Source organism: Ovis canadensis, chromosome 3 (assembly GCF_042477335.2).
Source record: "Ovis canadensis isolate MfBH-ARS-UI-01 breed Bighorn chromosome 3, ARS-UI_OviCan_v2, whole genome shotgun sequence".
Taxonomy (NCBI): Eukaryota; Metazoa; Chordata; class Mammalia; order Artiodactyla; family Bovidae; genus Ovis; species Ovis canadensis.
The window spans coordinates 3,071,061-3,082,284 of NC_091247.1; the positions used below are offsets into that span (position 1 = coordinate 3,071,061).

At 63.1% G+C, this 11,224-nt stretch overlaps 1 protein-coding gene across 7 annotated transcripts; it reads left to right on the forward strand.

The window, feature by feature from the left end:
- The first annotated feature begins 102 nt into the window (after positions 1–102).
- INPP5E (inositol polyphosphate-5-phosphatase E) lies at positions 103–10,805 on the forward strand. Of its 7 annotated transcripts, none has more exons than XM_069579881.1 (11): positions 103–311; positions 1,182–2,263; positions 5,168–5,291; positions 6,552–6,649; positions 7,177–7,301; positions 7,391–7,510; positions 7,698–7,805; positions 8,129–8,290; positions 8,388–8,503; positions 8,641–8,777; positions 9,249–10,805. In XM_069579881.1, the coding sequence occupies exons 2-11, from the start codon at positions 1,416–1,418 to the stop codon at positions 9,379–9,381; spliced, it is 1,971 nt and encodes a 656-aa protein (XP_069435982.1). In that variant the 5' UTR covers positions 103–311; positions 1,182–1,415; the 3' UTR covers positions 9,382–10,805. The 7 variants fall into 7 exon arrangements, with proteins under 7 accessions (XP_069435982.1, XP_069435981.1, XP_069435978.1 ...); XM_069579880.1 differs by having other exon boundaries at positions 227–311; positions 8,641–8,757; XM_069579883.1 differs by having other exon boundaries at positions 282–781.
- The last annotated feature ends 419 nt before the right edge of the window (positions 10,806–11,224 follow it).

Here is an 11,224-nt window from a genome sequence, read left to right on the forward strand (position 1 = left end):
GAACCAGGGTAGCGCTCTGCTTTCTAGGCTCCGGGCCCCGAGGGTCCTCATTGGTCAAATACGGAGACGAGGGGCGGGGCTGGGGGCGGGCCCGAGGGGCGGGGCGCGAGCTGCGCTCCGGGGAAGGAAGCCGCCGGCACTCCCGGCGCCCACCCGAGGGCGCCCTCCGCCCTCGGCTCTCGCTCCACGCGCTTGGGTCCTCCGGCCGCCAGTGGCCGCTGCGGGCCCCGGGATCCAGGCCACCCTGCCCGCCGGTTGCCGGGGAGAGGCCGCTGAAGCCCGCGGAGCTGGGGAGTTGGCGGCGTCGAGAGGTGGGGTCGCGGGGCACGATGACCCCGGGCGGGGGCGTCTGTCCTGGAGAAAGTCCGAGACGGGGATACGGGGCCAGCACGACCTAGGCCTCGAGTGACCCCTGGGCTGGAGCGCGGAGGCCTTGGGCGGGACGACCCCCGAGCTGGGCTCGCGGACGGGGCGGGGCGACCCCGGGGTTGGAGTCCGGGCGCACAGGTCGCTGGGGCGGGATCGGGCTGTGGGATTCCCCGTCACGGAGCGGGGCGCGGGGGTCCGTGGCGCGCCAGGATCCCCGGGCGCGGGTCTCGTCCCCCCTACTCCGTCCCCAGCCCCGCGGCTCCGGGCGGTTGTTAACCTGGGGAGCGCGCAACCGGCCGGGCCAGACTCCAGTCCTGAGTCAGGGGCCTTCGCGGCCGGGGCGCAGACCTGCTCAGGGTCGCCTGCTCTCGGGGCGGGATCTGCGGGCCAAGCGATGGTGGTGGGCGTGCAGGTGAGCGAGTTAGGGCTGTCTGACCCCCGGGGAGCGCGGCCGGGGCGGGGGTGGGGGGGTGGGGCGGGAATGGGCTCGAGCCGGCTCCCCCTCCGAGGCTGCACCTACGCCTTTGGGGCGGAAATTTTGGCTAGTTGGGTCCCTGGCTCCCCAAGTGAGAAGCAGCGCCCCTGCCCGCCCACCCCTGCCCCGCAAGAGGGGTACTTCCCTCCATCCTAAGATGCTGGACTTTTCACCTGTCTCCTGGGTGGAGCCAGCGGGCCAGGACGTCTAAATGCTTGTTCTTGCTGGGCCTTTAATGACCTGTCCGCTCCATCACCCTGCCCCATGCTGTCCTTCAGGATCATTGAGTGGCATCACCGCCCTGGTGATAAAGGCTGATCGCAGGGTGTTCCCTTAGGTACTTTCTGGGGACTCCGGACCTTCGGGGCTCCCAGCCATGCAGCAGCTGGTCCTGTGCGAGCTAGACCACCCCAGGCCCGAGGGGGAGCTGCTGCTATGCCTCCGCTCTGCGCCCCCCCCAGCCATGGCTGAACACGCGGCCCTGACCCTGGGTGTCAGCAGCAGCCCCCAGAGGAGCCATTTCCTGGGTCAGCCAGGCTGCCCCCGGCCCTGAGGACTGGCCCCCCGGACTATGCCATCCAAGTTGGCGAGCTTAGAGCAGTCAGAGACCGCCTCCCAGCAGCCCACTGTCCAGGGGTATCTGCGTCCTGAAGGCAGCATGCTCAAGGGACTGCTTCTGAACAGTGTTGAAGAGCCTGTCCCCTGCCTGGGGTCCCCCGCTGCTGGCGACCGTCGGGGACCCGAGAGGAGCTCAGAGCTCCCCCCGGATACCCCAGAGCAAGTCAGCAACAAGGACCCACAGGCCCAAGCGAGACCCTTCACCCCGAAGCCGCCGCCCCCGAGGCCCAGGCTGGAGCGGGCGCTGTCCCTGGATGAGAAGGGCTGGAGGAAGAGGCGTTTTCGAACCAGCCGCGAGGACCTGACTGTGCGGAATGGGGCCAGCCCCTCGGGGGGCTCCCTGCAGGACGAGGCCCCCGGGACCCCTGCCCGCAATGGCTCCCCACCCTGCCTGAGCACCTCCCTGCAGGAGATCCCCACAGCTCGCAGGGCCCCAGGCAGCGGGGGGCCCTCCTCATGGGGAAACTGTCTTTCCGGGATGATCAGCACGTCCCTGGACCTGCTGCACCGGGAAGGGGCCTCAGCCGGGAGCACCCCTCGGCTGGCCAGCCTGCTTTCCCCGCGCCCGCTGCCCGCCATGGCCCGCAGTGTGGCCTCCGAAGGCCTGCGGACAGCGAACAAGGTGGACCCGGATCACACCGACTACAAGCTCCGGCTGCAGGCAAGGCTGTTCCGGGCGCACAGCAGCCTGGGCCCCGGCCGGCCCCCGAGCCCCCTGGCCTACGACGACTGCTCCCTTCACTCGTCCAGGTCCACCTTCAGCCTCCTGGCGCCCATCCGTGCCAAGGATGTCCGGAGCAGGTAAGGCCCTGGGGGAGGCGGCCTCGGGTCTCGGGGAACCCTCAGAGGCCCTGTGAGAGCCGCACGGGCAGGTTCTCCTGAGAGCGTGCGTAGGCCATCTCCTACCACCCCCCTCTCCCAGCCGTACCCGCCAGCTTTTCCTTCTGCGTCTCAGCCCCACAGGCACCTGTCAGGTGCTCAGACCCCACTGCACGCAGGGCGGGCCTGTTTTCCTTCCTGTTTCTTGCTCTTGTCGGGGGCACCCCTTTGTGCGCGTGTGCAGGTGGGCCCAGGGCTCTGAGGTGTGTCCCGGGACCCATGGCCACACGATCCCTTTGCTGAGGACCAGCGTTAGGCGGCCGTGCCCCATGCCCCTGCTGGCACTTTTCCAGGATGGAGAGCTGGATGGGGCTGGGGGCCCCGGGGGCGTGGCCAGGCTGCCCCACCTCCAGCAGGGAGGGGCGCAGGCAGAAGCCCGACCTCCGTCCTTGACGCTCAGGAGTGCCCCAGAGTCTCCTAACAGGCAGGGCTCGGCCCCCGACCCCATGGGCAAGGAGGATGCTGGGTGTCCAGCTTCACAGGGCTTGAGTGGTTAGTCCCAATTATCGCCTAATTTATATCTTGAAGGGGAGGCAGGTGCTACCCCCATCTCCAGCTCTGAATCCCCTGCCCTGAGCCGGAGCCTTGGGGCACCCCAGACCCGGTCCCCAGGGGTTTCTAGCCTGACCCGTCCACAGCCACCGGCTGTCTGCTGGCTTGCTGTTTCCAGGAGCTTGGGCTCAGGGCCACGCTGCGGCCACAGCCCGGGCTGCGGCTCAGAAGCCATCCTGTACTCTCCCTGCCTGCCCCCACTGGCCCCGGCGCACCCCTCCAACCCAGACCACTGATTGTTTCGAGTCTGTGAGCCACGCAGTCTCTGGCAAGTGTTGACCTCTGCCGTGGGGACGAAAAAGCAGCCCCAGGCCACACACACTAACAGCAGTGTAGTGTGTAAGACAAAGGAACGCTCTGTTCAAGGAGGCCAAAATGTGACTTTCAGGTCGTTTTCCCTCGGCACAAAGATACTTCTTTTCCCCAACCACTGAAAAGTGTAGGGGATTTCCCTGGTGGTCAAAATTGGCTAAGACTTGACCAATCCCAGGGAACCAGGTTCAATCCCTGGTCAGAGAACTAAATCCCACATGCCCCAATGAAGAACTTGCGTGCCGTAACTAAAGGTCCCATGTACCACAGCAAAGATGGAAGCTCCTACGTGCCATGACTAAGACCCAGTTTAGTTCAGTCGCTCAATTGTGTCCGACTCTTTGTGACCCCATGGACTGCAGCACACCAGGCCTCCCTGTCCATCACCAACTCCTGGAATTTACTCAAACTCGCATCCATCGAGTCAGTGATGACATCCAACCATCTCATCCTCTGTTGTCCCCTTCTCCTGCCCTAAATCTTTCCCAGCATCAGGGTCTTTTCACATGAGTCAGTTCTTCACATCAGGTGGCCAAAGTATTGGAGTTTCAGCTTCAGCATCAGTCCTTCCAATGAATATCAGGACTGATTTCCTTTAGGATGGACTGGTTGGATCTCCTTGCTTCACTGGACCCGTGACAGCCGAATAAACAACATCATTGATTTAAAAGGAGTAATAGTAACACTGAACGTGTAGGAGCGAGTCTCAGCTTGTGGGCTGCACACAGCCCGGACCTGGCCGGGATCAAGGCCAAGGATGGAGAAAAGGGGTGTGGACTGTGCCCTTGAGGGGCTGCCTTTTGCACACAATGCAGACAGGGCTGGATTGGAGAAGGCAGCCCTGCAGGCAGTCCGACGGGATCATCAATACAGGGTGGCCTCAGGGAGGCACCTGCCTCCTGACATCATGAGTTCTTGTCCTGCAGAGCTTGGTCAGGGTTTAAGAGCCTCTCATGTGAGCTTGTAAGGACTGGACTCTAACTTCATCTCCTTCCAAGGGATTGGTGCCCATCTCTGCAAGCCAGGGTCTATGGTCTTCTAAGCAAGTTGGAATGAAAAGAGCAAGTGAGACGTTTGAACTTGTCAGCTCTTCGCATCAGGTGGCCAAAGTATTGGAGTTTCAGCTTCAGCATCAGTCCTTCCAATGAATATTCAGGACTGATTTCCTTTAGGATGGACTGGTTGAGCCTGGATGTTTGAGCCTGTGCGTTCCCCTCTGTCTTTGGGAACCTGATCAGTCAGGCACAGTCCTTGTCATGGGTCCAAGGGAAACAGTTTTCACACAGTTGGGAAGGGAAAAAAAAAAAAAAAAAAACCGAGGCAGTACTAATAGTCTTTTGTGGACGTGTGAAAATCACACGAATCTCGGGTTTGTCCCTAAATGAAGTCTCCCTGGCACTTGGGCATGCACGAGGCTGCTCTCGGGTTAAGTGGAGACGGGGGCACAGCCCTGCAGGCAGAGTCCTCGCAGGGCCTCGGTGGCGGTGTTTGACTCTGCACCGTTTGCAAGAGTTATTCTGTGAGAGCCCACAGTGGATTGAACCTGCGAAGACAGAGGCATCCCGGGCAGCCTTTACAAGCTCCCAGTGCTGGATGGCAAGGCGGAGGCCAGAGCCTCAGAGAAGGGCATGTCCCCCCAAGTCTTCTTACAGTCCAGAAGCCCACCTCGACCTCTGCAGCCCTCCCAGAGCCTTGCCCTTAGAGGGTCCCCCCAAAAGCCCCAAATTTCACCTGCCTGTCCCTTCCTCTCCGGAGGCCAGGAGTCTGTAGAGCTGTGGACACGGCGGGTTTCCCTGGACTCCAGGGGCTCTCCAAGCTGTGCTCCCCCCATTAGCCCCCCAGGGTCCTGAGGCCACTCCAGCTCTGGGAGGGGGCTCCCAGCCCCAGAGGTGTGTCCTGCTCCCAGCCCCTCCCTGGGTCCGTCTGCTGCGATCCCCAGCTCAATCTGGCCTGTCTCCGCAGGAGCTACCTGGAGGGGAGCCTGCTGGCAAGTGGGGCCCTGATGGGGGCGGATGAGCTGGCCCGTTACTTCCCGGACCGGAGCGTGGCCCTGTTTGTGGCCACGTGGAACATGCAGGGCCAGAAGGTGAGCAGGCGCCGGCCCCACACGGGACGGGGCAGGGTTCCTTCTGGATTCTTACCTGGGGCACGCAGAGGAGCCCCTGGGCCATCACAGCGCCTCTTGCCCACCTCTCCACTGGTTCACGTGGCACAAATGCTTCGGTTTGCAGAGGCGCTGTACGTGTTAGAGCAGTTCTAGGTTGACAGCAGGTTTGGGAGGAAGAAGCAGAGATTTGCTGAGAGCCCACGCCCCACCTGGCCTCCAAGCGTCCGCACCCTTCAGCCATCAGGCGGCCCCACTATTCTAGTCGCCCTGGGCCACTTGTGCGAGCACCTCCTGGATCCCCACAAGCGTGTGGGGACACGGGTGCCCCGATGCACACTGCGGGCGGGCGTCCACGCCCTGGTCTGGGTCTGTCTCCCGCCGTGTATCCCCGTGGTCGGGGCTCGTGTCCATCCCGCCTGTGAGCCGGGGCCCTGGGGGACCGCAGCCAGAGGGGGCAGGGTTCGCCCGCTGATTTCTGGGGGAGCCCAGTGGGGGCTTTCTCTCTAGCCACCCCGTGTCTCCTGGGGGATCCCTTCCCACAGCTAGGGGTCTCCACCCCTGTGTGGGGGAGGCTCCAATTCTGGGGCCAGCCACAGGCTTCCTCCAGACGGCGGGCGACCTAATGCCCAGCGGGGTCTCTGGCCCTGTCTGGAGTGCCTTCTGTCGCTGGTGTGCGCTGAAGCACATCCCGTCCAAAGAACGGAAGTGGCCGCGTCCCTGGCTACCATCCTTCAGGGTGATGGATGGGGCTGCTTCAGGACAGGCCCCTCCCCACAAAACCACCACCTGAGTGGGAGTGCCGACGGGTGCCCGGGCTGCCAGCTCCGCTGTCCACTGCGAGCCGCTGGCCATCCACCGCCTAGCCTGCACCTGGGGGCTGCCGGCTCCGCTGTCCACTGCCTAGCCTGCACCTGGGGCTCAGAGCGCCCGGGCCGCAGCTGGTGGGGGAGTGGAGACCGCTGGCCAGGTGCCCACTTTCCTCCCCCGGGCTGCTGTGAGGGCAGAGGTGTGTTGGGGGCGTCCCCTTGTGGGCAGCCAGGCCCAGGGGCCGGAGGCAGCACAGTTGCTGTACGTGGGCCCCGGCAAGGGATGGGGCACAGGCCCAGTGAGGACAGGCCAGGGGAGGGGTGGGCAGCCTGCCCGGGCTAGCGGCTCCCCGTGTGTGGTCAAGGGTGCCCGGGCAGCAGAGCCCCCGCCGTGGGGCCCCTGCAGCCCCTGCCAGAAGCTGCCTTTCTGCAGGAGCTGCCGCCGAACCTGGACGAGCTCCTGCTGCCAGCCGAGGCTGACCTGGCCCAGGACCTGTATGTCGTGGGCGTCCAGGAGGGCTGCTCCGACAGGTAGGGCCGGGGCCCGCCCCCTGCTGCTGCCCCACCTGCTCTGCGTCCCTGACCCGCCGCTCCAGTGTGGTCCTGGGAACTGGTCTCGGTCCTTTGCCCGAGACCCCCGTGGGAGGGGAGACATGAGCAGCTGTGGTCTAAGCCTGGGCTCAGCCGGGATCGCTTTCTTCTCAAGTGGGGACTCGCAGAATTTTAAAGAAATGCACCTAAGCTTCTTGTAAATAGATAGCTGCTCCGGGAGAAGTGAGGGGGACCCAGCACAGCGCGGCCCCCAGCTCAGCCTCTGAACTTCATCGCTCACCTGTCCCGGCCGTGTGGGCAGTTCAGCTGGTGACTGGGGCAGGGTCGCGGCACAGGCCTGGCCAGAGTGGAGGTGCCCAGTCTGCTCCGGACACTGGCGGGCGGGGTCTGGGCTCCTGCTCTTGGCCTCTGGGAGTCAGCGGAGGACCGTGGCCATGGCGGAGACAGCAGGGGGAGACCCAGGCTCACCCTTGAGCTGTGCGGCTCTGACCGCCTCCCACCCGCAGGCGGGAGTGGGAGGCACGGCTGCAGGAGACGCTGGGCCCGCACTACGTCATGCTGTACTCGGCGGCCCACGGCGCGCTCTACATGGCCGTGCTCATCCGCAGGGACCTCATCTGGTTCTGCTCAGGTGGGTGCCCCGGGCTGGGCATGCAGGGTGGGGGCGGGCAGCCTGGCCGGCCCCCAGAACGGCCTGGGTCAGCCCTGCTCCTCCCACAGAGGTGGAGAGCTCCACGGTGACCACTCGCATCGTGTCCCAGATCAAGACCAAGGGGGCCCTGGGCGTCAGCTTCACCTTCTTCGGCACCTCCCTGCTCTTCATCACGTCCCACTTCACCTGTAAGCCCTTCACCTATAGGCCCCCCTTCACTTGTGAGCCCCAGACCCCTCGAGGGGAAGGTCACGGTGCAGATGCTGGGTGATTAGACCTTGTTGGGTAGGGGGTCTGTCTCGGACCGACCCCCAGGCACAAAGCTTGGGCTCAGAAACCTGCCTGTGGAGAGGCCCCACCCTGCTGTCCTTGCAGCCGGAGACGGGAAGGTGGGCGAGCGGCTGGTGGACTACAGCAAGACCGTGCAGGGCCTCGCCCTGCCCAAGAACGTGCCGGACACAAGCCCCTACCGCTCTGACGCTGGTGAGCAGCTTTACCCTCACTCTCTGGGTGGTTTAATGGAGAGGAATGTTTAGAGCCTTGAGAACCAAGGCGGCCAGGAAAGTCTGCAGTCGCTCACCAACCAGAAGCGAGGTCTGGCACCAGGCTCCCCGAATTGTGACCCCATGAACCCAGAAAGCTATGGACACCCCCCAACCCCATGGCTCCCTGGCCCTGAGCCCCAAGGGCGTCCTGGTCTGCCACCCGCTTCCAGGGGTGTGGGGGAGTGTCCTGACCTGGAGTCAGGGTGCAGACACACGGCGGGGGTGGGGGGCTCACGCAGTTTCCTGCCGCTCCTGCCCCAGCGGACGTCACCACCCGCTTCGATGAGGTCTTCTGGTTTGGGGACTTCAACTTCCGCCTGAGCGGGGGGCGCGCGGCCGTGGAGGCCATCCTGAAGCAGGACCTCGGCTCCAGCGTGCAAGCTCTGCTGCAGCACGACCAGCTCACCCGCGAGATGCAGAGAGGTGAGTGGGCAGGGCACCGCTGTGGTCGGGCGGGCCCAAGGGGTGGGGTGGGGCTGGCCCCGAGCCGCCACCAAGTCGGGGCCGTGCCCCTTCCCAGGGTCCATCTTCAAGGGCTTCCAGGAGCCGGACATCCACTTCCTGCCGTCGTACAAGTTCGACGTCGGGAAGGACTCATATGACACCACCTCCAAGCAGAGGACCCCGTCCTACACGGTGAGCTGCCCACAGGGCTGCGGAGCACGGGCCGGGCTTCCTGGGGGCTTCCGTGTTCGGGGACTCGGCTGGAGGGTAGCCGAGGGGAGAGCAGGCCGGCCCAGCCCACCGCCAACTGGCCCCGGGACCCCCCGCAGGACCGCATCCTGTACAGGAGCCGCCACAGGGGCGACATCTGCCCCATCAAGTACTCCTCCTGTCCCGGCGTCAGGACGTCCGACCACCGCCCCGTGTACGGCCTGTTCCGGGTCAAAGTGAGGCCGGGGAGAGACAAGTCAGTACCCTTGGATGCCCCTGCTCCCGGGCCCCAGGCGGGGGGCGGCCTGAGAGCACAGCCTGGTCTCTGCATGTCCCAGTGCCCCGAGGGGAGCAGGGTTCTAGGTGCCCCGAGGGGAGGTGGCTGTGCAGTGGGTCAGAAGCCAACGTCAGGTGAGCAATGCACGAGAGGGTGGGGACCTTGCCCGCACCCCGAGCCAGCCAGGCCTCCCAGACACATGCCCCCTAAAACAGCTGGTGGGCGGCGGGGGCCACCTACCAAGGGGCTGGCCTGGCACAGGCAGGAGTCAGCATCCCCTGGCTGCCGGCACACATCTGCGGGTGGGCGCACGGCTGGTGGGGCTGGGCGCAGCCCCAGGGGCCCAGGCCTCAGCTATGCCCAGCTCTTCCACATGCCGCCTGCCCGCAGCTGACGCCCCGGTGCGGGGGCCGGGAGGACAGTGCCCTCCTGATGGCCCTTCCTCCCCAGCATCCCACTAGCCGCCGGCAAGTTCGACCGGGAGCTGTACCTGCTGGGAATCAAGAGACGCATCTCCAGAGAGATCCAGAGGCAGCAAGGACTCAAGAGCCAGCACGCCAGCGCCATCTGCACCATCTCCTGAGGCCTCCTGAGGAAGCCCCAGGGACGGACTCTTCCCGGAACGGAACCAGCGTGTCCCCGCAGAGCCCTCTCAGGCTGGGCTGCGTGGGCCCGACCCTGACCTCCCCGCACCGTGGCGGCCGTCAGCGGCAGAAGGACCAAGTTGGGCTGGCCGAGCGCAGGTCACAGGCCCTGTGGGCAGGCGCCCTAACCTCACGTGTTAGGTGATCACGTGTGCACATCCTGGTTCACCGTTTGAAGCAGCACCCCCCCCCCACCCCCCGCCACCACAATCCAGACCAAGAGCTGCCTTTCTGGCACCCAGTGGCGGGCAGGGTGCGCTGCTGGGAACTGGGAGGGGCAGCTGCTGCTCAGGTCCACAGGCTGCCTTGCTGTCCTCCCCTAGCCGTCGGGTCCATCTGCTGAGGTCACGTCCGCCCAGAGCAGCAGCATAAGGGACGCACTTCAGCAGCCGCTGGAAGTGCGGGGTGTCGCCACTTTGCTGGCCGAGGCCGCCCCACCGATGTCTTTTCTTAAAGGGTATACAGCCCGTTACTGCCTTGTGGCTTACCCTCTCTTTAAAAAAAAAAAAGCATAGGCTTTGAATGTGGGAAAATCTAGGGGCATTCAATCTAGTCTTTTAAATTATTTATTTTTCCATATTTATATTTTTAAATAAATGCACATATTGAATCTCAAGCTCTTTCTGGCCAAAGATTGGGTCCTAGAAAGACCAGTCTTGCACACCTGTCCTTGCAAGGCCCTTGCAAGCACAGGCGGTCACTGTGATGGGGGGAGCTCAGCCTCACCCGGCCCCGGCCCGTTTACACCTGCGCACGGCCCCAGGTAAGTGTTCTCGACAGATCCTGTTGAGTGATATTAAGTCACTTCCAACCAATACTGTATCCAACTTTCATTAGCCTCCGCTTCCAAAATGTGTCTCCATTTCAAAGTGATACACACGCAGTCTTTTGATACAAATTCAGAAAATTCCATGAATGAAAATGCATGGCCTATCCCATCTGATTTCTGGAAATTCTTCAGACTGGATGTATAAAAAATTTTGATGAATGTACCATTGAGCTTTGAACCAATTAACAGGAAGTCTCATTACAGATTTTTGTGGTAACAGGGGTCACAATGAATAGAGTTTTATGGATTCTTTCTCAGCATTTTCTCTGACAAATCAGGGAAAAGCCATTGACACTGGCGTGAATTAGTTTTGCTTTAGACTCTGAGCTTCATGTCCTGGGCTGGTGGGGGCCGGGCGGCGGGGGAGGTCACTGCACACATCTCACGAGTCCACAGTGAAGCGGTAAATTTTATGTAACCGATTAGACTTACATGAATGGGATTTTACTTGGAAAGTTAGGTTGAAATTCAAATTAATGAAAATGAAATTGACCAGGGTCTACAAAATAAGCTTCATAAAGAACTGAAATACAACCACGTGTGAGGGTGGTTTGTAAAACCTGGCTCTTGCTGTCTCAAACGTGTTGAGTCCTGCCACAGGCTGGCACCAGGCTGCCGCCAGGACGTGGGTGTGGACTGCCAGCCAGGCAGTCCCTGAGGAACAACCTTGCAGGGGTGCCAACTAAGAGGATGACAAAGGGGCATGCAGGGCTCTGGGAACAGAGTGGACAGCGTGGGGGGGCGGGGGCCGCATGAGGCTGAGTGCAGTGGGGGGGGGGTCAGTGACGTGGGGGGCAGGCGTCCAGGAAACGAAACCCCCGGGGCCCAGCCCCCCAGCAGACACAGTCCGGCTGGGAGCAGCTCCCAGCATGCCTCCCTCTGTCCTATCGCAATGACCACAGAAGGTCCCAACCACTGGGCTCCCTGCTGCTGGCCCCCCACCACGCGCCCTG

Excerpts from the sequence above, each read along its gene's own strand:
- INPP5E (XM_069579877.1), top strand. The coding sequence starts at position 1,416 with ATGCCATCCAAGTTGGCGAGCTTAGAGCAGTCAGAGACCGCCTCCCAG. Across the intron at positions 5,292-6,551 it reads GGAACATGCAGGGCCAGAAG|GAGCTGCCGCCGAACCTGGA; the intron begins GTGAGCAGGCGC and ends GCCTTTCTGCAG. Across the intron at positions 8,291-8,387 it reads CACCCGCGAGATGCAGAGAG|GGTCCATCTTCAAGGGCTTC; the intron begins GTGAGTGGGCAG and ends GCCCCTTCCCAG.